This window comes from Folsomia candida, unplaced genomic scaffold (assembly GCF_002217175.1).
Source record: "Folsomia candida strain VU population unplaced genomic scaffold, ASM221717v1 Fcan01_Sc006, whole genome shotgun sequence".
Taxonomy (NCBI): Eukaryota; Metazoa; Arthropoda; class Collembola; order Entomobryomorpha; family Isotomidae; genus Folsomia; species Folsomia candida.
In genome coordinates, this window is record NW_019091198.1 from 5,163,636 (window position 1) to 5,189,606 (window position 25,971).

General features: G+C 38.8%; 1 protein-coding gene across 1 annotated transcript; it reads right to left on the reverse strand.

Annotated features, from left to right (window-relative positions):
* Window positions 1–941: 941 nt before the first annotated feature.
* On the reverse strand, window positions 942–25,342 carry LOC110851563 (sonic hedgehog protein A). The gene is made up of 3 exons (XM_022099409.2): window positions 24,663–25,342; window positions 11,834–12,095; window positions 942–3,058 (listed from the first exon to the last, which is right to left on the reverse strand). The coding sequence occupies exons 1-3, from the start codon at window positions 24,993–24,995 to the stop codon at window positions 2,145–2,147; spliced, it is 1,509 nt and encodes a 502-aa protein (XP_021955101.1). The 5' UTR covers window positions 24,996–25,342; the 3' UTR covers window positions 942–2,144.
* Window positions 25,343–25,971: the final 629 nt, after the last annotated feature.

A 25,971-nucleotide genomic window follows, 5' to 3' on the forward strand; every position in this document is an offset into this window, starting at 1 on the left:
AGACACAGAGACCCAAAGACACGCCAAATTGAAATTCAGAGTGGCACGCAAGTTATAGAGCTCGGATCAAAGTTTAAACTTCTTAAGAATATTAGAATGTATTAAATTGTGAGATGTTGTGAAATGTCAAATATTAATAATTTACGAGAGGAGAAGCTGTCTACAAATAACCTCTCAGTTTGCGGTAATCTAAAAATAAACTTTCAACTGGAAATTGATACATATGCAAATTTGTGCTTCCAGTAAGAGCCTCGATAAATGAAAACAAATATATGCGTGGGAGTTCTGTGCTGACTTAGAAAGCAAAATCCATAAAAATATTTCCGATAATATTTCCTTGATGATTAATTTGATGTTTTGAGACCTGTTGCTGAGAGGGGGAGCGTGGCTGCAAGTGAGTTGGATGTGTTTGTTTCTGGCATGAAAAGCTTTTTATTCTGCTAAAATAACCGTATCTTGATTCCATTCTCAGTAATTCGAACTTTTCAGTGTAAACATTCGTCTAACTTACATATTCAAATTCGTACTCAAGTAAGGAACATCATCTACAAAATTAATACATCTAGTCCCTCTAATTAATCGGTGATTTAATTTTAGTCGAATATTGTATTTCACAATTTGTTCCTTTATAGAAAATGAATTTTGCGAACTAGGCAAGTGATACTTTTGAATACTAATGAGTTGTTGTGCACCTTACTGTATACATATTTTGGTTTTATGGTTTCTGAGGCACAAAGAGTTATCATATTTCAATTTCATTTTAAATCATGATATAAACAATGCTGTCGTTCGTTTGAGTTATGTTCATGTAGGAAATACAATATTGTCCTGTCAATCGTCATAAATATGTACATTCATACGAATATTTGTACTACTGCGTAACTACGAGTAAAGTGAGTAAAAATATGCAATAAAAATGAGAAAGGACATAAAATCGAAAATTTTCTTGGATTAATAATGTTCAATTTATTTCTTCCTTGCGTCTATATTACATAACAACAATTCAAAATAAATTCAAATCTAGACAACGCTTACCTAACAAATTACACTTTTCACACGGAATTTTACACAAATTGCACAAGTTTTCATATAGTGATGGGATTCATAACAAACAAAAATATACAAATTGAAAGATGCTTCATTCATGATTATTCGTGTAAATTGTCTTATATAACATTTCACTCTCAACTTAATTGTAATTTAACGTGTGACTGGAGACATTGACTTTTCACAACGGATGAATTAATAACAAACAAACATAAAGCAGACTTCAAGGAAAGTGCAGGAAATTGAAAGGGGAACAATTGGAAAACATAAACACAGATGATATTTTCAACATTTTTTTGTTTAGTATAGATTTTTTACATAACATAAAATTATGTAGCTTAACATAGCGTCAAATTTTAGAAACTAGCAGATAACACGGGTATGGATTCGAATTCAACTCTCTATTTGAGTACTCGTATATAGAAGGACACAAAAAATCGAAAAATAGTGAGTACACTTAATACTCTGGAAAGTAGAAGTAAATAAATCTTGAAAGTTTGGCGTGGGCTGATCCCGAGAATCTTTCTTTTTGACACTGTGATGTCATACAGTGACGAACACTGTAAATATCTTGCAGGTGAAAGGAGGAAATGTGTGGGGAATAATTCTATAACAACAAGCAAGTAAGGAAATAAAATGCATAAATATTGCTTGCATTGTTAATGTGATAATAATACGAGTAATAATTGTAAGAATAACACTATTTAATAACACTAATAATACCAAATAACTATGTATAAAGACTTATTTAATATACGTCGTCCTTAACTCATGATAGTTCAAAATTTGTAAAAATAAATAAAGCATGTATCATTCGTATGTACTATTTTATATAATTATACTTGATCTAAAGTACTAAATACTGACTCGGACTGGGATATTGTTACGGATTTAGTAAGTTAAGTAATGCCTCACGAATCGATGTAGAAAATGCCACGCTGGTGGTGGCATAAATTTGTCCTTTTATTCCCAATTGATTCAGGTTTCCATTAAAATTGTAGATACGTGATAGTAATTCTTTGCTTAGTTAATTAACTGTATTAAAGCACAAGCTCAAGTAGTTTTTTTGATAAAACCTCAAACATATTGTTATTTTCCTAAACTCCGTCGTAGTGGAGGTGAGACGGTAGGAGAAATTTTGAGACGGTGTACAATGCCTGAGCATACCAGTGGACTCCTTGGTCACCCAGGACGTCATCTTCTTCTTGTAGACCACCACCAGTGTTATCACCAGACTTGGAAGAACTACTACTAAAGCGCGCACTACTTTCCCTCTGGTGATGATGATGATCTTGATTCTGGTGGTGGTCGTGGATATCATTATTGTCGTCGTGATGTCTGAACGTGATGAAATGACTGAACTTTCTCCACGCGTAGGAGAGTCCTTGAACAAAGTTGTGCGAGAGTCGTACAGGGAGGAATACCCAGTGGTCCAGCTCTTGGTCGTCAATCACCGCGTAGCACGAGGATAACACGCCATCCACGATTAAATTGCCCTCCGACGTAAGTGGAGCATAGACACCTGTTTCCACCTTTGCCGACATGTCGACCACCTTCTCAATGCTGAAGTAGGAAGAGGATGCTTCTTGCGAGGAGGCATTAGAGTGGAAAACCAGCACCCAATCCCCGATTTGGACAAATTTAGCAAAACTGACGACAGCTTTATCCAAAAACATTTGTCCCGTTTGGTTGGAAAGGATGAAACTGTTGGGCTTGAACAGGAATAGTTCCTCGGGAGTCAAGGACTCGGGTTGCACGGTGTATATTAAATGTGACGGTGTCAGAGTGATAGATTTCCCAGAGGCGGTGCGGAGCTGGAAAAATTCTCGTGTTTCCGTTCGATTTCTATCCAGAAATAGCAACACGTCACTAAAAACTTGTTGGCCATCAGAGTTCAGAGACATGATTTTGTCTCCGATTCGTATGTCGGATATTTTCCTGGGTCCTGATGGGGTTTCCACTGTCGAGTTACCACTAAAGCACCCACCCGTCCGACCAACTTGTGTCGAGTCTGCAATTCAAAGAAAACGAGAATAAATTAGTTTTCGTGTTTCCAATCATTTTACTGTGTTCATCTGCACAGCAACAACCTTATGTTGCATAATATATTTGCATAAACGTGTATAATGACTATTTACAATAACTTGTTTAGCCAAAGCTGTTTGTGTCCACTTGATTCTCAAAGTTTATGTGGTCATACATACCATGAAATAATTGGATTAAAATAAAGTCATGGACCTTCCTCAACCAACCATTATTTCTCTTAAATTTATTTTAGAGTTAAACTGGAACAAAGAGCTTTTAAATATTTGCTGCATCCTCAAAGTGCAAAGACCGACCACCAAACCACCGGCTTTTCTTTGAGTATAATTTGAAAATGCATATTATTATTCAGCAAGAAACTAAGAAAGAGACTGAAGAAAAGTATGTCTATGGACGACAATGGTTGACAATTTTCATATGAGAAATACTAATGTTTTTCTCGTAGGTGGCTGACTAGCGGTTGAAATGCGAGTAGGAAAGGATGCAGGCTAAAGATTGGCACCCAAGTTTTATGGCATGTCTTGTCCAGAACGTGTCTTTGCATAATGAGTCAGTGCTTAGCGTTCAGTCCATTACGTCCAATTTTCAATTGACTGTCGCCCATTTGTCGCCAAGTGTATTCTTGCATTAACCTCAACTTAATCTTTTCGAAAGTAAATAAATCCAGTCAAATCCTTTACAATCTTAACATCACCTGTAATCAACCTGTTGTATAGACTACCTAGTGCGTACACGCATTCTCAACTCTTATGTACATCGACTCGGATACTTTTCCTTCTTCTTCAGTTTGGTTGCATTTCGGATCTCACATTTCATCGAATAAGTAATTGACAAATATCATCCTCGACAAAGGAAAGGGATGCAATTTGACAACATTTATTAGAAAAAAGTGCTATTAAAACCAAACCTCATCTTTCAAAAAGACAACAAACAAATTATTCCGTATTGACTTTGACATTCAGAGTTGAATAATAACAAAAGATGAGATCAAGATCAAAGTTATCGCATCCAACGAGTCTATCACCATATATTTACTATGTCATCATATCACTATATTACTAGCCCTGCATATAATACCAGTGTTAATAATCCGCTGTAAAAGCATACATACCAATGTAATGGGCAAATAGACAAACGTGAGCAACAAACAACGTGCACACACAGGAAGAAAGAAGTGAAATAGAAGAGATGAGTAAATAAATAATCAAATTTAGAGATGCCGACTTGAAAAATTTTAAAAGCTCGGACGGGATTTGGTGGTGCCCACTTTATATTTTACCTTCTTCTTCATCATCAAGAAACCTCAAGTGCTGCTGCTTTGCAGTTTGCGGCTTAATGACATTCCTCATCATTCCTCCCTTGAGCCATAACCACTTGCCACAAAAGCCACACCGGTCCTACTCACTTACTTCAGGACTGACTCAACCTCTCAAAAAGCCAATGGACAAATTTAAAAGCAATCAAGTAGCTGTTGACTTTTGTGAATGATGACACAGACCGGAAATGGCTTTAAAATGTGGGTCCATGTTTGTCACGTCAATTAACAGTTGGCTATGTCTTCTGGCCCGAAGGAGCGCAGGAGAGCGACTCCACTCCACCAACAAAAATGGCCAATTTGTTTCCTTCTCACCTCCCCCACAAACAATAAACATAAATCCAAGGAAAGACCCGACGTCGCCTAAAATTTGTTTGCATACATGCAGTATAATTTGTTTTACAGCTGCTGCTACTTCTGCTCCTTTGCTGACATGAGTAGTATAACCAAGAACAAATAGCGATCCTATAATTCAACACATAAAATATGGCAGCGGAGAAGAAGAGGCTGTTCTGTTGTTTGCAACTGGAAATTATTTGTGAGGACAAGCTGCATTTGATGTTAGGCATACAACAGTTTACGATGGTTTGGTTGAACTTTAGCGTGAAATGTAATCTTGAGCATACAAAACGTCCAATAAACTTTTCACTTTCCTACTTAGTGACTAGTCAATTACGATGAATTTTGATTTGGTCAGCGCAGGAGGAGATGAATTTGCTCTTAGCACCTACCTGCTACAACAATCACGTAACTTAATCCTTTTCAATGAAATAAATATAAAGAGCCAGCCACCCTCGCTGACTCTCTCGACAACACTTGACGAAGAATCTCGTATGAGATCTCAAAATAAATGGGAACCTGCTGAATGAAGGCTGCATACGTACTTTGAGCTGTTTAGTGGATTCTTGAGTATGCGATTCAATTTTAAGTTAACTGACTGAAGCCACTGATGAAAACCTGAAAAAAATCTGCGCCCTCATCTCATCCTTCTTTAATGAGTCAAATAATGTCTTATTAGGAAAGAATTGTCCCAACTTTCACATTGTTCCTGCCAAAAAAGGAAATAGCAAACCTCGCGACGACACGCGGATTAAATGAAAGAGATTAATCGCGACTAAATGGTGGATCTCTAGCCAAGTGATTAATCTCCGTGAAATTTTTTATCGCTTCCACTCACTTCTTATTACGCTCACACTTGTTAGATTCGTGTCTGCGTCTAGTGTTTACTGACTTTGTACGTATCATATCCATGCATAGACGACTTGACTCTGAATTCCATGCCTCGCTGAGGAGGGGAGCTTGCGAGGTTGATAATAACAGATCTCGATGCCCTTTGGATATATGATAGGGTCTCATGAGTGTACTAAAACCCTGAAGTGGTTTGACTCCATGGCCACATTTGCGCCCGCCACACCCACTCAAAAATGCCCAAAAAACGCTTTCACTCCAGTTTTCACTCACTCAAATCCACACAAGAAATCCAATTTTACTCGGATTTTGAAATTTCTTTCACCATTACGCTCCCAGATAGTTGCTTTCTTCAATTCCATATCAAACTCAATTTTGCTGATGATTATTTCGCAGGCGTAATTTGAGTTGTTGATTACTACAACAATGCTCATTCAGAATTTTAAATTTTAAAAATACTAATAATTTCGAAAATATTGAGTTTGATATCGAATTGAAGAAAGCAACTATCTGGGAGCGTAATGGTGAAAGAAATTTCAAAATCCGAGCAAAATTGGATTTTTGGCGTGGATTTGAGTGAGTGAAAACCGGAGTGAAAGCGGTTTTTGAGCATTTTTGAGTGGGTGTGGCGGGCGCAAATGTGGCCATGGAGTCAAACCACTTCAGGGTTTTAGTACACTCATGAGACCCTATCACATATCCAAAGGGCATCAAGATCTGTTATTATCAACCTCGCAAGCTCCCCTCCTGAGTTCACCCCACAACAAAAGACTCCAACAATACGATTAAATGTGCATTTATCCACTTCACTTGAATTATTAAATTATCTCAGCCCTGCACTATTTCATTATTCGATATGCAATGTTTAAAAAACATGCATTTTTTTAGCCAGCCACGCCACGCCACATTACGTGGTGAATTGTTTAATCCTAATGTGAGACTTTGAGTATAAATAAATATGTCCTTTTCAAGGAGGAATGTGTGTGTAGAAAAAGAATCTCATTTTTGTGTATACATGTATTTATGTACATATGTACATGTGTATGTGTTGTGTAGATGCATACGTCCTACACTAGACTCCCCGTTTGCATTGTGATGAATTATTTGTATGAATTTTCAATCTAAAAAGAAATATCGTGAATATTTTTGTTTGTTTCTGGATAAAGGAGACGGAGACGTCGTGTGAGTTCCATCCCACAAAACATTATTAACAAGAGATGAAACGAACTCCAAATTAAACTAAATACATGAGAGAGTGCAAAAATGAATACAAAAAAGTAACCTGCCACCAAGCAAATGGAGAGACTTGATTTTACACAAAAAGCAGTACAAATGTTTGCAAAGCCGTACAAGAGAAGTAATAAAATATAGGCAACAAATTTAGGCTATTATGGTAAATTACGCAGCATGAAATGTTAAAAAATCTTTAGCCATCAAAGAAGGCTCTCTTGTTGGTTGTGAGGTGGTTGTGTCCACGTATTAGGTTACTTATTAATGCACTTGATATTTTCTCCTACATGATAAAATATGCAGGCAATAGGTATGTCCATGTCCTGCCAGGAATGTAAAACGCATTGAGAAATATTATATGCACGGGATTTTTTAACGACGCTTTAAATGAATGCATTCTCCTATGTGCTTTGTCATACTCACGAAACTACGATATAAAAAATGATCACAGGGACCAGTTCGGTCGGTGAGCGTATGGTGCAAAATTCGGCAAAATTTTAATTTGTATGACAAATTGAATGAGGTTCAAATTGTCCTTTTATGATGTAGAAACACGAGATAAATGCAAATGAGAATGCTGCTTGTTTGCAGAGCTACCCTTTGTATTTCAGTAGCTGAAGATTAATGTCACTTTACACCATATTAGAATAATATTGATAATGTTGGCAGATGACAAACATTAGCATTTATATTATCAAGGCATTAAACTACTCGTTTGTTCTTCAACTTGTTCATAAAGTGACAAATTTACACGAGCGAAGTGTGATTTTTTTTCACTGCTTCTAGTGACAGTATAAATAACTGCGATTATTTATATTCTCTCTTTTGTTAAATAACTCGCTTTTTTCCACTTGCAGAAAAATCCTACAACATAAAATTGATCAAAGTCCAACTCCAACCTTTGTTTTACATAACTTGTGCTCAACATGTAAGAGATGATCTACAAACGAATTTTTTAAACGCTCTTTAACGATTCAATAAAAGTGCCCACGCAGCAAAAGTTTGAGAGTTGCGGAAAGGTTGGTTATTGGCTGGCGATGAGCAGAGATCGGAATACTGATGAATATGCACTACAACAATGGCATATAGAATAATAGCAATTTCTCGACGTTTGCAAATTTTCTATGTTGTTGGCCGTCTCTGTGTGCCTATAGTTTATGGAACTAACGTGTAAATAACCTCCAATACAGGGAAAACCTTACATAAATGCATATGTACGTATGTACGTATCATAAACACAGCCACATTCAACGGGTTACTCAAAACCACGAATATGTACATTGGTACATAGGAAAGAACACTTATTTCGGCTTGTTAGTCAATCTTCTTTACCTGTCATGTAGCATCATCTCCGCAAAGTGTACCTCTACTATTAGCCATCCAGATTCTAAATCTCTCCTTCTTCGCCGCTACCTCCTAACTATTAATCATGTCTCACACGGCAGTGATTATTCTCGAGTCAAATTATTGCTGTAGATGAAATTCTAGCCTAATATTCAAGTGGACAGTTGAACAAAATTGCCTGGTCAAAGGGAAATTTGTTTAAAAAAATAATCCCTCAATTCACCCCTCCTTCGTTCGTTTTCTTCCAAACGAACGTAATAATAATGAAGGGAATGCACCGGCGCAGGAGAAGGTGAAGGGCTAATGAGAAGGAACAAAGGAACAGAGCTACACACAGACAAAACAGCAGATTATTTAGTTTTAGGCTGGTCTAGAGCACAAGATTACACCTTTTGTGCCGTGTGTTGTCCAACAACGAGGACTCGGACGAACTATTACGTATCCTTGTGCCTCCTTCAACCAATGAACATTTGGACTTTTTAATACTTTCATTCCCATTGAGCCTTGTTGGGTTTTGATCTCTACCTGAAAGGCTGCTTGCACGTATTACATTGCAGCAGCAGGTATGGATTGTACAGGTGTAGGTAACATTATGGACGTGTGTACATACGTTGTTGGATGCAGATTTAGGTGGTGGTTGCTAAGAATTCAGAGAAATTCATCATCGTGGTACTTGCTAAACAATGAAACGCGAGGAAATACCTCTCTGCTTTCATTAGCAGTTTCATCAAGTGCTAATTTAATTGGGAAAATTCGCACATTGCATGTCAATTATGCGAACAAAGAATTTCAGACTTGTGCTTGACATCATGACGGAATTAATTCAACTGTGTATGAAGTCAGAGACAAAAGTGGGAATGAATACAGCAAATGAATATAGAGAGATAAAAGTTGAATTGACGGTGAACTTGAAAACCAAATTTTATAAACTCTTTTCTCTCTCTCTACGAGTTGTCAAGTTTCAAATTGTTCTCAAACTCTCGTCTGTGTGTGTCTCACACTTTTTAGGTAATGAGGTTCGACTGATACATGTATTTTCAATGTAGGTCGTGTGAAACAATCCAAAAAGTGTATAGCGAGGCTCCATTGTTCCAAAACTTCTGGCTCCTTTCAGTCAATTCGTTCTCAAGCATTATTTGATAACAACCGTTTAATTCTTTTGGAAAATGTCTTTGGAAATGAATTTCATGAATTTATTTTCATTCTCTGCCTCTTTTTCTCTGCGACGGAGGATTGAATTTCCAATTTTCATCTTGCATCTCAGGTATTTGTAATGATCCCATACGCTTCTCCTTCTTCTTCCGAGGTGGTTTTTTAATAATAAAAACGAGGAGTTTCTCTCAAAGAGCGATTCGAGTCTGCCTACACGAGCAGGGAGACGAAGGCGTAGCGGGATGCATCGGAGATAGACTGGACCCTTAGGACTTTGTAACTCAGCGTGAGATGGACATCAACATAGACGCTGAGCATTCTCAACCCAGCTAACCAGACTCGAATTCAAATACCTTTGTTCTATCCAAACAAAATCTGAATTTCTCATCAACGATAATGATACTCACTCATCATCATCATCATCAGCATCATGGTTTCCACTCGTACAGTGTTGTTGGCCGTAACGTGCATACATAAGTAAATAAACCAAGTTTAGCTGGAGAACGGTAAACATGGGACAATGTTGTGTATAGCGTTTGAAAACCCACGTCCATCTACGTTTTATAGATATGCACAAGTTGTGGTGGGTGTATGAAATGAAATGAAATGGATGTTTTAAGCTGCTCAATAGTTCTCGACATGAAAGAGAGTCAGTCCGAAGAAGGCTAATAATAATACGAACGAACGGTGTGCATGGTGTGGTACATGTAATTTCATGGTATGCACGTATAACTCCTCACCAGCACCCAAGTCTCTCTCTCGAAAGAGTTGAGCTGATGATGAGCAGCACCTTAAAAACTGAAATCTATCTTTTAACAACCTCTGCAGCATTAACTAAAGAGAGCTAACGACAATATCCCTGATGCAGCTCTGCGCTTCCTCCGACTTGATTCTTGTTCATCTTCTTCTTCTTGGGTGCCAGTTCATTGTCTGGAGAAAAGCGACCCCACCACCGCACAAACACCCAACAGGAATCTAGTTCCTCCATATTATTATCCTCTTAATGGAATAAGGAGAGGAGGAGGAAGGAGATGAAGGGATATATTACAAGAAACCCTGACTCTTCTCATCTCATGTATTTAATAACAAGTATTTTGTCTCCCTCACCTCAAAAATTCCACCATTTAACTGTTATTTCTTTCTCTCTAACTCACTCTTTCCTTTTCTTTCAAAGGAAGGCCTAAACCAACTTTAGTTTAAAGCAGGCGAGTGAATTCTTCGCGTCTCATGCCCGCCTTTTTATCATTGTGGCAAGGCGGATGTTCCTCCGTTTGTGGAATTCGATTCATTTTAGGCCATTCTTCTGCGAACCATCTTCTTCTACATTGTGTTGTTGTATTGTCATTGATATTTTCCTAGATTCTATACAATACTACTCAGCATCCGCAGTTCTTCTTCTGACTGACTTCCCCAGAGAGAATATGTCATGAGGAAATATTCCCAAATATGCAAAAAATCTACTTTTGAGAAAGTTTCCTCTCCAGCATGAGTCGAAATCTAATTTATTATTGCATTTGATGTTCTTTTTCCCCATGGTATTACCCTGATGGTAATGGAAATGGAATGAATAATCGAAATATAAGGAGGCATCATTACTCGAATTCGTCTCATGATGGTACACACACATTTTACCAAAGGACCACCTCTCCTTCGACTCTGAGGTCCAAATCCATCCAAGCAAACACAACCTACGTCACTTCTCATGAGTGTGATTTCCGCTTCGATACCGTGCAGAAGATGAAAGCTCCAGATTTCTCGTTCATGTTTCGACCCTCGTGTATGAATGCGTCTGAATGTGCTGACTTGACTGGGAGAGAGGTGTCCGTCGTGGCACAATGAAAGGTATTGAAGAAGAGGGAGAAGGTTTCTTCGTTGTGGTGGAGAAGAAGGGAAGAGCGAGGATAACAATAGCCCCTCCTCACTCACAACAAGACCACATTACAGCAGGCTGATAATGTAATAAGGATAATGACTAATTTCAGTGAACACCAACAATGGAGCACAATTGGAGATAACACAACAAGCGCAGGGAGCAGAAGAAGAAGAAGAAGAAGAGCAACACAAGCGACCAAAAGATCAACAAGAAGGTGACTTGACTGACTGCGGTTGTAATGCGAGTTGGCTCCCATTTTATTTATTCTTTCTTTTTCGTTTACTGCTCTCTAAAAGTCGTGTGACAAGCAAGGCCTTTTCTTCCGAGTGTTGTGTTAAATAAATAACTGAGACTCGTCATGATGCTAACAACCACTTTCCCATTGTTGCTATCTGATGCTCATGTTTAGGCCTGTGGTGGGCATTGCATTGTTGTGACCATGCCACACAATATCAAGTCATGGAGGTCTCGGAGAGTTGTTGGGAAGTGAATAAGGCTGGAAATTTGTACTCATCCTACTGTGTGTGTGTTTTTGGGGCAGATTCACACCTTTTAATGGCATGAGGCATATTACGGGGAGGAATTATATTATATGCACATTCTTCTCTCTTTCATTCTTGTTATCCATCCATTTTGCTTACCTGGTTTGACGGAACAGTGGATATTGGTTCTGGACTCGTAGTGGACCCAGTCGAATCCCGCTTCCACCGCCAATCTTGCCAACATCCCCAACCTCGGTTTCTGTCGATCCGAAGTGGCAATGTCTACGGCACGACCTTCATAGTGGAGTTTACTTTGACCCGGAAATCCATCCTCGTCCCAGGCTTCCGTGACCCGCAACTTAATCCCGGGCCATTGGTTCATCACAGATATAGCCAACGTGTTGAGTTTCTCTTTGCAACGCTGCAAAATTCAGACAAAAAAGGCAGAGTTAGCTTAAATCATGTCATGACAGTCATGTCGTATGCGTTTTTTTATGTGGCTGAGCTAAGATGTCGTGTCGACCCTATTCGTCAACTGCTGCATGGGGGGCACTTAATGAAATCAATATAATCTGTTTGACGAGATCACAAATTATTGTACACGTCAAAGGTGAACAGCAACCCCTTTCATAATACTTATTCCTCCAAGTGCACACTTAACTTGCTTGACGGTGTGTGGGGTGGTTTGGCTTTTGACGTGGTGCTGTGTGTGGTTTAGTTTTGTGAGGAGGTGATGGGAGTAATAAAAAGCGAATAAAAGGACCGACATGGCAAGGTCTGAATGTACTAAGTGGTGATGATCATCTATCTTTCCATCCTTTGACCTATCTGTTATTTCCATCTGCTGCTGCTGCCCATCCATACATTTGTCTACCTATTATTCAACCTGCCGTTTGTCAAAGCCCTTGTTGCCTGCTCTCTTGTCAAAACAGAGCCGGCTATCCAGGCAGATTCAAAGAAACGAGGCATAAGAATAGGTCATCCTCCAGAAAATCTGTCCCGAAACGACAACATTTTCTTGCCGAGATCTACTTTACCACATTTTCATGACACACTAAATGTTTCACATTTTTTAAAAATAATCTCTTCAAAGTAAAAAATTGTAAACAGATTGCGACCAAAAATAGTATTCAACAAGAGACTTAATAGATCATGAGTTGGCCTAGTACGAGATAAATTTGGAAAATGTATGACGCAAAAAATAAATATTATGAAGTAATGAACTTAAGTTCTCTGAGCTAAATAAATTGAATTAATTTTGCGTTGTTGGAAAAGTAAGTCAACAACTAATTGCATGGGAACGAGACATATCATAAGTGCACATTTCGTACGGTTTTCACGTGCTTTTCTGCTGCCAATTTCGGTCAACGACAATCTTCCGGCTTGGCAATTAATTGCTAACGAGAGCCTTTTCTTCAAGTGCTGTGATCTGTTTAAGCGGATGAGATTCCGATTACTTGGCAAAATGTTGCACAAAAGATTGTAATGACATAAGATCCTCAGTCCACTTGATTCTGGCAAAACCTTTGTGTCACGACAAGTATCCAATTACAGAACGCGGAAAGCTCTAGCAAAACTATCTTCAAACACAAAAAAGTAGGCAGTGTTTGTCCACACTAGGCACACAAACCAAACCATAGAACGAATTTCAGATAAATGTATTGCATGCCACTAGCAAAGCTGAGCTACAATACTAATTATTCGGTTTAAAAGTGGAATATCGACATCTTAATACACGCGACGAAAATTCGCACGTGTCCCAAAAAAATTCCCAATCAAATGAATCAACTACAACACCTTAATTAAAGTGTGGTCGTATCTTATTTTTATATGGTAATGTTAACCTTTGATGAGACGTATCAACTTCTGCAGTTGAACTATTGTGATTTTGTAGCCAATTTTTCATCCTTTTTGACAGGCGATGGTCCATTCATGCAAACCTAGATACATATTAGACTTGGGATCCAGTCTCAGGTTTTGTGCCCCCTAAAAGTACATCTGTACCTTGTTGTACACCGGAGGTATGTATGCATTGATAAAAGTGATATAGAATCCATACAAGAAGGGAGCCTGACTAATATTGGATTGGATTGGTATTTTAAGCGTCTTCTCAGCTTTGCTTGTTATCTGGTTGGATAAACTAAAGGTGACCCGAGGAAGGCCCCCCGATGCGTTGATTTGCAAACGGAGTGAAAGATGGGTCGTTTTTCTTCTTGTGAAAGATGTTTCAGAAATTGTGTGGCACCCTGCGGTTGCTTCGCCTCTCCGTTCAAGCGACTTTTCCACTTTTTTGACTTTTTACTCCATTATCGCCACCCATTATCTGTCATTACATCCCACCAAACTCACGGAAGCAACAACTGAAGGAGCATCTCTTACTGGCGGCACGGCAAGTCTTCTTCTTATTCTTCTCTAACAACTCTTAACTTGACCACCATCGCATCCAGCCACACAACAACGAGCCAGCTAACCAACCATTTCTTTCTTTCATTTTTTTCACTCCCCTCCTCATGCCATAATATTTTACACAAATTAGTTGGTGAAAATGTTCCGAAAAACGACGATGTTCGTAGGTAGCTGCTCCTTTTAAATAATCCGAATTTCCACACGAAGCAAATTAATCCAGGTGAAAATGATGGCTAATTTTATTAAAATATGTAGCATATGCATACACAAGTCCTCATTGGTACACCAAATTAGGAAACCTGTCCACAAAGAAAGACAACTCTGTTGTGTTGGCTACGATGATGACGACGACGAAGACGATGGCGTTGTGCAAATTCGGAAGCTGCCATTGTGTCCAACATGCAAGAAGAATCGTAATATTTGAAACATGTGTACGTACGTAGGTAGATACATATTTTTTGAGCAAGAGTCAATAAATTGGACAACAAAAACTGAGGCGTTGTGTTGGTGGTGCTCTTTACAAAAGGCTGACATTGGTTATTATATTATTGTTGTGGAGGAATTGTTATTGATTGCCAGGTCTTTTCTGCCCGCCTGCCGACGACCATCGCCTCCGTACTATTATCGAAAGTTGGGAAAACGTTGGAAAAAAGAGGAAGAATGTTTTGAAATGTTGACAGCCGAAAAAGAGTCTGACACTTTTTCCATTGACTTGACTTGCCTACTTCCCAAAAACCCACTCAACGCCACTCCATAGGTCCAACTCCTATTAAACCACACACACACACATTTAGCTAGTACAACCATTGTGTCAATTATTCACCTCAACTCACCACCATGCATACGATAATGCCACCGCGATGCCATGCACCAACTATTTAACCTTCCACTTTTACTTATTTGACTAACCACAAGCAAAACAACTAAACAACAAAGAATTATGGAAATTAAACCGATACTTGTGACATGCCACCACCACCCCTTCCGAATTCCAACCGTTTTGACTTTAACTTTTCTCACCTGTGTGCATATGTCGAAAGCATAGAACGAAACGACGAAGCTAGCGTGTCACCTTGTCGTTTCTTTCAAGTGGGGAGAGTTGTGAACTGTTGACGTTGTCTGTCACAAATATTTGAACACATTATACGAATCTGTGTGGCTAAATGGATCCAAAGTATGAATGAATGAATGAATGAGTGAAGAATGGATGACTTTTCGGTCAAAAATTGTACAAATGCTGTTATTCTGGCTTTTGGTTCCTCCTTCCCAACAACAATTGATAGTGAATAACAACTCGAAATAGGTTTGTTTGGTTGTTTCAACACAGCTGCAACAATACGTTGTTTGCAGTGAGTCAAATCATCATCCGTCACTTCATTCAGTCGTCATCTCCACTTATTTATAATGCTGGATACGATGCGAGAATTCCGGTAATTTGCCAGGAGCTACAAGAAATATCAGTGTCAAGGTGGTGAGACGAAGAAATTCATTCTGACTCATAACACCGTTTTGTTCTGTGGTTTATGGTCTTTCCGTCTCCGCCTTCATCTTCATCAGTATGTATTTACAGGCTCAATCAGCCCAATAATGATTTTATAGGTGGCTCATATATCTCCCCAGTCAAAAAGTGCTTTGTCTGCTGTGGGAAAATTTAATGCAATAAAGAATTCAAGAGGTATGTATATCTAGCAATGCAGGTAGGAATTGGTGGTCACCAAATACATATTTATGTGCTATACGACAAAAAGTATGCATATATATAGGGTCACTTTCCGTATAACTCTAGCAGTATCATCACCCATTGTCGCTTGACCTGTTTCCCTTTCTTCCCACCTTGGTCCTTAGAAAACCTTTCTATTGTTTTATTTTACAGCCACATAAATCTTGCTGCATACTCCTCTTCGCCACTTACAGTTTCCCCCGGATTTATACTTGTTGAAACAAGATCGATTATTATGACTCTTGCTGACTTGACTGACGACTGACTGATACCAAAAAGTCAACTCTTGTTTTTTACAGGTTCGACATCCTCAAATTCCATTGGCCTTCTAAACACAGAAGAAAAAGAAAGAACAAAAATGCCAGTCGGTTTTCATTCTATTCTCAGAAATTACATTGGTCACTAGAATGCGACGTGATTGTTGGGAGATGAAGTTGAAGTTAGAACCAGACTCGACAAGGACAATAATATCACAAAATTCCAGAAACAATGAGAATATGGTCAACTATATAAATACAACGGTCATCATTCCTGTGTGTTCACACAACGACTCGCCGCATGTTTTATTGGTACCTTTTCCTCTGACAAAAAAATTGTGTGGTACAATTTCCGATGTTTTTTTTGGTGAATTACCGATTCTCTCCCATAAAGCGAGTACAGTTAGGAATTTCCACATTTATTTAGCATTGAATATATACACATGCATGCATACCGAGCATCTTTTTCTTTTGGGGATGCTGCCAAATACTACCTCCTCCTCCTACTCTCGTTCTTTTGTATTTAAGTATCCTTCAAAACTTGTAGGCCATTTTCTTTTCATGCTCCTGCAGCATGGAAATAATTGTGTGTAGTAGTCCATCCATTGCATACACATTTCCACCAACCTCGACCGTCTTTGTCCGAGATCACCAAATGTTCACCATGTTCGTTTTTTCCTCGCTGGAAATATTAAGTTTAAAGGAGGTAACGTTTAGCGTCGACTCGTTATTGAATTTATGCTTTCCATCGTAAAGATTAAAAACAATTCTTATTATCAAGTTGTATAAAAGTCATTATTTCCTCACAATTAGAAGAATCTCATCCAAATTACTTTTCTCTCCACTCACTCACACGATCTCGTACAATGAGAAGTTAACAAATCTGACTGAGGCAGACGGACGCTTGAGTATAATAATTTGTAAATTGCATCCATTTCTTTATTTCAACTCATCGTCATCATCATCACGCGATGTTGTTGATATTCATTATTTATTACCACGTCTTGACTAACTCAATTTCTCAAACTAACTAAACGAGGAGGAGGATTTGTCAACTTGCTCGACGGCAGCCATTCTTGAATGCTGATCACAAAATCTTCTGTATAATTCTTCTTGTTGTGTTGAATTATATGACAAAAATCAAGACTTGGTTGCATTACATTGTTCAATATGGATATGGACATATATTGATTACAGAGAAATATGGAGAGATTGAGTGAGTGAGCAAGTGAGATGAAAACAGGCAGTAGTCGTATATATGTACGTAGATAGTGGTTTGTGGTGTGGTACTTGCATACGTTTATGTAATCTCAAGTATTAAGTGGCACCATATAAAGTCAGAAGAAGAACAGGTGTGTGGCATTAGCAATCTTGATTAAAATCTTTGTATTACAACCCGGCTCACATTCACAGCTTTCTGTGAAATACCTCTACTTACACCGCTCCGAAGTAAAACGCCGGCAATGCAATGCACAATCTGAAAGTTTCATCAGAGAACAACATTGATCTTCTCTCTCTCTCGCTCGTTCTTTGTCGTGACCCGTTTTAACGAAGTGAATTAGCCAAGTTCCAAATTTCCTTGCTTGCACTCACCAACACACATTTTATGCATGGATACATGGATGGATGCATTCTATTACATACGGCAGTATCAATACCCCAACGGTATTGTCAGCAGATTTTTACAAAATGATAGTATGCAATGCAATGATGGCGGCAGGCGAGGAACCTGGATGAGCATGAGGTGAAGGAAAAAGACGATGGGCTGCGAGATGCCTTGATGATGTGGTGTTATACTTTCTAAGGGCTCGTAAAATGGAGCTAATCACTCGTTAAAAGATGAAGAGTGTGTGTGTGTATGTTCGTCCTAACAATAACACCACGAGCAAAAAAGAGTCAACAATAGGAGAAAAATGAGGATGACCATGATGATTCCATTTTGTCCTTTTAGTTGAGTTCTTTGATATTTGATAGACTGGTTCACCTCTTCACAATAATCGAGACAAAGCCAGACCGGCCCAACAGCAACCAATCACGGAACACACCACACAAACCATCGTCGTCGTCGTCGTCTTCAACCACGATGTACTGCATTACATGAAACCATTCAGCGTGCATCTATCCATCCGAGGATTTCTTCGCGATTAGTTAGTTAACTTGCTTCCAAAGGAAAAGATGGATGATCATGATGATCATCATGATTCACAAGATTCCATTTTCTTCAACTCTAAATTCGTGGCGTGATACGGCGGTCAGACCAAAGACATGAATGCATTTCTCTGTTGTCTATCTATTTCCTTTGGTGGTTTTGTGACCATGAAATGTAACATTATAGCATTTCTAGCAGATCCATCCATCGCATTATTCTTCTTTGTCTTCTTCTTCCTTCCGAACAATCCGACTGACTTCTGAATAGCGAATTGAATGTGTAATTCGAGCTCTTTTTTTATTCTTCGCCCTGGGAGTCTTGGACAGTTGGAGAAACAGTTTATCGTGTCATGACAAGTTATCGGTCACCTCAACCACACTCGCTCATTCACTTATTCCATGCATAGCTATTAATATTATGAGCCTTGTCTCCCTTCACAATGTACCCACAGCTTTTCAATCCTTCACACAAAGATATCAATTTCAAAGTTTAATTAGTAAGCGGCTCAAAGTTTGATGAAATCTTGATAATGAGAGTGATGAGTGATCATTTATTTGTTTTCGTGCATGCAGAAATGTCAAATTTCCAACGGAACCAATTATATTTCTTCGAAAGGAGGAAGAAAATTAGGAAAAAATTCTACACACAACTTTCTTTGGAAGAATTATACGTAAAACCATGTATGCTGGTGCTTCTGGAGGTTAAATGACAGAGCTACGTTATATTCCCGTAGTACAAAGTGGTAGTAGTAATAATAAGAGACCTTCGTTTTTAACCGTTTAGTTGATCTGGCTGTTTGCTGGACTGACTGGACTGGTCCATGATACTTGTTGTACATGCTGCTCCTGCCATTACCCCAGCGGCCATGCACATTCCTTCACCCTTCCGACGCGATTCAACGATTCCACTTTTTTCTCATGAATACTACAACTATTCATCCTCCATGGTTCTTGGTTGGTGGATTCAGTCGGAGAATAAAATAGTCTTCTTCTGCTTCCACATCTTCTACACCCATTGGGTGTAGTCGACTTACTCTTGTGTGTTATTCTCTAATCTGGTCAACAGAACAGTATTTCAGCGACGCCAACAAGAAATTAAGATAAAATTTTGATAGATGGATAGTCGCATAAGTTTTTCTAGATCAAATTGTAAAAAAATTGCTCGGCAGTGGGATAAAAAAGTCAGCAGCGCATTAGTAATAATATTACAACATTTTTAAATTGGCACCTTAAGATTAACAGAATAAGCTGGGATAACTATTCGAGTTCATTGCATTGGGTGCTTTATATTTCGAGTAGTGGATAATGGTTTTCTCTAAATTTTCTTCATTAAGGTTTTTAAAATCTTGCCGTGTTTTCATAATTTTTCCCTTCAAGGGTTAATAATTGCATCAGGTGGGATTATTGATATGGATAACCGTCGTAGCAAGTAGACGAAGGTAAATCCATAAAGCCAAAGCCGGTGCACTTTCGGTACAATGTTTTTGCTCTTTCCTGTCGGATGAGAAAATGGAATGCAACTTGACGAAGTGGAAGTTGACATTCGAATTTTGACAGTTTCGAATAATGTGAAATGGTTCGTTTCGACTTGGCTCTCCTCGTGAGATTATAACTCACAACCGTCGTGCCCCACTTAATTCACAACAAATAGGAAATAGTATCATTCTTGCCCCACAAACAGAAATTCCTGCTATCTTTCTTCAATCATTTATGACCTTCCATCTGCGAAAAGCGAGTTAAATGCAGATGGGTAAATTCATGCGTGTTCTGTTTGTCTTTCTTAATTTTTAACTTTCACAGATTTTCAGAGATTTTACATCATCCATTGAAATACAAATTTGCCAATTTTATTTGCGTCCCGCAAAAAGAAGTAAACACGGATCCCTATAACCACCTTTGGTTACTTCATTATTTTAAATTCCAACCCTTATGGAAACTGAATTCGAGCGTTCCTACTCTTTTAATCCGACATTCCGACAGAGAGAGGGTGATATGTATGAGGATGATAATGGATTCTGCTGCTGATTGTTGTTGGAAGAGGTTGGATGATTTTCTCTCTCTTTCTTCCTTGTCAATTTGAATCTATGATTTCCAAGCTGACATTAATCCTCACCTTGTTAAAATTGACTGACGTTTTGAACGTTCCATTTTGTACACAAAACACAATGGCCAAGTCAAAAATGGACAAACAAAATGTTAGTGGATGGATACCTGCTAATTCCTCCATGCACGTTGCCCTGTATCGATACGATATCGTATTAAGTAAAGGGTACAGGAAAATAGGAAGGAAAATAGGAAGGAATTCCATCAAGCCTCTGGGGGTGGTCATTTGACACATGTAACAGAAAAAGTTGAACCTCGGTTTACATATACTTGGACCAAGAAAGTCCTTCCTCGTAATCGACGAGGACCAAGCAATAGTAATAATATTTAATAATAATAGCTGCGGTGCGGTGGTGAGCTGCATACGACGACGAGCACCCCTTTCTTTATCAGTGTCCAACTCGTCCTCACTCACTTGACCAACCACAACCCACCACTAACCACGGAGGTATTATCGCACAGCGTAAAAAACTAGTCTTCGGGATGGTTGTGTGTGTTGTACTTGTTCCAATGTTGTGATCCCCCACCACCGCTAACTACTGGTAAAACATGACTTTTACCTGTTTAATCCAGTAATCCGCTTTTTTCCATTATGGAAACCTTAGCTTTTTAAGCTCCACTTGAGCCACGACACTTTATGTTCTTCAGGTTTGTTTATATTTGAGTATTTAGTGTCGCAATATGATTATGATGTGTTGCTATTTATTATATGTATATGCGTATTTAGTAATATTTCATGAAATTGCTTGCTTATTCGCGAATATGCATAAGGTAAAATTGTAATTTCTAGTAGAAATTTTCCAGAACTTTCAGTAAATGCGTGTATGCGTTCAAATTGAAGGAGCGTGTGAAAGATTACGCAAGAAAACCGGAAGGAAACGAAAACTCGACTTTCCCAAGTTCACACGGTGTCACGCAATAAATCATCGAGTCACGTGGACCTTGTTTCATTCAACTCATTAATAAACATTCAATTATCTGGTTTACCAACAGCATCATATTGTTTAAGGTTGTAAATCTTTCCCTGTTTCTTCTAAATGATGCGAATGAGAGGAGACAAGATAAGGACAGTAATAATAATACATCACCAAAGGATGAGATAGGGTGCACAGCACTTGTACATAGGTTATCATCAAGGTGCTCCCTGTGAGACTGTATCAATCGAGTGCACTGCGATTATTGTTAGTCATAAACTTGTATTTTGTAATGATTATTATTGCTCCCATTAAACGGCATTATGTTGCTCCTGTGAAGTTCAAAGGTGAGCATCAGCAGCATCCAGTGAGAGGTATATGAGGGTCATATAACCTCAGAGTCAACCTCTTTCTTCCGTCCAATAAAGTTTGTTATACTCGTGATAAATGGTGGTATTTAGTTTTGCTGTAATGTTCAGACCTCGTCACCAGGTAGGTTTTTGGGCCTGTGTCCCTCTCGTTTTGTTGTAGTGCAATGCATACATAAGTAATAGTGGTTAGTTTGTCTCTTTCTCAGGTATAATGAGTGCCATAAAAAGTGTTCCGTGTCCTCAAGTCAAACATTTGGAGAGAGAGAGGTTATTTGACTCTTGTTGTATTCTCGGTGGTTTTTCACTTGGATTGGCATTAAGTCCCCTGCAAAGGAAAGCTGGCTGGACGTTCCCACGCCTTTCCGATTTATTGGCCCGGCGTTTTAAAATTTCAAACATTTAAGAATCCATTATAACCAAACCGAGAGAGAATGGTATTGACTTTCGAGAATGCTGCTAAGCCCATTAAATTAGCCAGAGCACCTTCTTCCTCACTCCACGAGAGAGATAATGCAGTTTAGTTTTACTTCTTGAACCTTAAAGACCATTGAACAAGTTGACAAGCGGACAAGCGGAGGAGATACACGAGATGACGAGAGGAGAAACGTCCCAGTGCCCACTGCGTACTTATGTATGGCATAAGAAGACGAAGGGCTCCTCCAAGTGTCCAGTTATATTATCATAGAAGGAACGGACGACGGTGGCATTATGTTGTGCTTACTGACTTCAACTTGCTTAATACTATATGCTCATTATTCCCATTGCTATGTAGCTGTTTACTTGTGTGTTGTCCCTTTGACGAGCTCAAAAGACTCGATTTAAGTGACGAGATGGCCGGCAACGATAGACGAAAGATAAGAGATGGATGGTTTGTTGATTTTTGTATGGACAACAGGCACATTCCATTTGCCCAAATGTCTACCATTTAGTACATTTACCCTGTTACTTACTGGTCTACCTTTCTTTCGCCGTGAGGAGCATGATGATGATGATACCACTACTACTTTTGAAATAATAACAATAGTAAGGGCCATATCCAACTAATAAGCTTAGGTGGTGAGCACTTGGTGCACCCAACCAGCAGCAGCAGACACTTATTTAGCTGACTTTCTTCCTACATACCACAGCACCACCACCTTCGTCTCAAACCTCAAGCAAGCCGATCAAGGTGCAATAATCGTAATTTCCATTTGACTTTAAAAGAGGAGACGGTGACAATGGGCCGTTCGTTCCCACGGCTTTGCAATCCAATCGTCGTCCCATCCCAGGAGTGGAAAAGATACAAGAAATAATAAAATCTTGGCCTCCCCATCATAAAATAATTCATTATTTCTCTATAGCATACAGACTGCGACGAGAAATACTTGCACTTCGTGCTACACATTGGTTCCGGTGGAGATGAAGATTGATAATGATGAATGGCATGGGACAATCTTCTTTATGCAAACACAAACAAACACTATTTATCAACATAATATTATTAGTTCTTAAGCCATGACAAAGTACGATGATGACAAAAGTTCTTTGTTGCTCCACATCAGGACATGCATGCAGGTCATAATTGGTGTAAAGTCTTTTAAAATGATCCACTAGGTGGAGAAGAAAGATTGATCAGATTGATATGAAATCGAGTTGACACGAACTTTTTATGCTGCAATAATGTTCACTAATAATAAGAAAAGTGCTCGCGTCTCCTTTTATTCTTTCCAGAACAATATCATGTTCCTTTACCACACGTAGATGTACATACGCAACCAAGCACTAACCTGTAGTCAAATAAATATGTTGCATGGTCAACTCGTGGTGATATTTACGTAACAATTATTTTTTTCAATGGATGGATCTCAGTCAGACCATGAACTTGCATCGATCACGAATAATAAAAGATGACTGATACAAAAATGGTGACTCCATATAATGTTTCCCATCGATAAAACTACCACAAAAATGTCGGACCATAAAAAAAACTCTGTCGTACTTTATTTAGAGACGTATGTACCAAATTTACAACTTGCCAGCTACGAGAATTGCTCTAATTTCATTTGTCTTATCGGCCCAGAGAGAAAACAAATTAATTAAAGTTCAAAAATACATGCCATTGAACCTTAAGAAATTAACGTGACAAAAACCGCCCTCATCAAGAGGTCATAACATAACCCTTCCGGAGAACTGAAACGTAATGACCCAGTTATCTGGGGTGTTTCATTGTAATCAATAAATAAATAGGTAGGCAGGCTTGGTTTGAATACTTAATAGTGAACAAGAAGAGTGAGTCTCATGGTGAAGGTATGCGTTAAATTTTGTGATTCTTGATCAGGAAGCATTATTATTACACTCACTCAATCCCCGAGCTTTTTATACACATTTCGTCCAACGGGAAGATCTTTTTGGTAGAAAAAATGATGTGAGAAGTTTTAGATAAGGAATTGTTATTGACAGACTGACGTTGAATGTAGTGAGTGAGGTTAATACTTCAGTAATGTACGAATGGATGGATAAGGGTTTTGAGACTCCTCGTAATAATAATTTATATTTATAATATAACATATTACGCTTTATATTATATAACAATGCGTATTATGGTCTCTGACACTTCAAAGCACTTACTCAGTCACTCCTCATCTTCTTACTTACATACAAGTAGATAAAAGTATAAATGTCTAAATGCCACTTTTAAATGTTTAAACGGTTAGTTGAGAGGTTTTACAAGGTGATAAGTTGAAAAATAAATGCGGATTGAGACGAATGAGAGAATTATTTCATGTATGTTTCATATGGCTGGTTAAAAACAACATAACGTTCTTTCCTGTCATTGACTTTGTGTGTCATGCAGTAAATATTTCACAAAACTGGAAGTTTTCCACTAATCTTTCGAATTTGCATGGAATATTATTAAGGAAATTATGGCAAAATGTACAGTTTTCCCCACAGAGCTGTTTTCCATGAGTTTGCATGGAATATTCTCCGAGACATTATGACAAATAAGTCGCATCGCACACAAGAAACGGTGCGATTGTCATGAGAAAACATGAGAAAAATGTGGCTCGGAATGAGATTAAGTTTACTCACCTGTGTCATAAGTCGGTCAGCACCTGAACCTTCATCATCCCTAAAAATAATATCCGGGTTGTAGTTGGGCACAAGATTCTTGAACCGTTTTTCTCCTCGGGTGATATTCCCTTCTGGCAAACCCGACGCGGACAACGCGTTTTCGGGAACATTAGGCACATGCTGGTCATACACTAGGGGGGTTAACTTTCGAGGTGCCCGTCTCCTCCCGGCCCCACGACCGGGCCCACACGACACTGCGGACCCCAACAAGATCAACAAGTAAAACAACACGAGGAGTGACCACGTCGAGAGGAGACGAGGGGGACGTGATGATCCGCTATTTTGCGACATTTTTCACTTTTTATTGGTTTTGAGTGGTGAAGAAGTTTTTGAGTCTACTTGGGCAGAGCTTCAGCTTTTTTGCCATGATGATGATGATTTCTCGAGTAGTATAATTAAACTCGAGGTAAATGAGACTGCTGAGAGTTCGCCTGTGTTGCTGACACTTAAGGAGACAAGAATGGGAATCAGACTAAAAACTCAAACTAAGGCAATGTGAGTAAAGGATGATGATGATGATGGTGTGCAGGCAGGGTGTAAAGTTTGGTGTGGATGAGATTCCCAAAATTTCAACACACTTACTTGCCCACAATAAAAGAACAACACTGAGGTTCTTCTTCTTCTAGGCACCGACCCACTGGTCAGAGCCAAAGCCAACTAAATGGGCAGATAGATAGGAAAAGAGTGTAATAAAGTGTAAGTTGAAGGTATTGTGAGATGTAAGTAGCCTTAAGTATTATTTAGATGGTTGAAGTCAAAATTCAAAGACGACCTGGGTCTTTCTCACAACCGTGGTGTTTAACTCATTGGATAGGTGATCGTGGTAACAATATTATGCACACCTAACCGACCAACGCCACAAGAGGTGGACTGATACCGGGGATGATGATTCTTTGGGATGGGTGGGTGGATGGATGGCTTCAATGGATGGACGGACAAGGTTTTCTACCTATTTGTCTATCTCACTCAAGATCCGAGAAGAAACTCGTACTTAATCCTCTCCTGACCGATCTCGTTAATTTTCTCATCCTCCTCAACCCATTCCATCCAAAAATACTCACTCACTCACTTACGAGGAAGTCAATGACAACACAATTGTTTAATTCAATTTCGAAAAAATTGTAAATTGTAGGAGTTTCCACCAGAAAATGTTTTTAGTTCGTTCAAGTACGAGAGATACTCGACCAGAGAAGAAGCTCGGAATGACCAGGTCGACTAACCACTGCTGTCCTACTATAAAGTTGCTATTCTTATTAATAGAATCCTA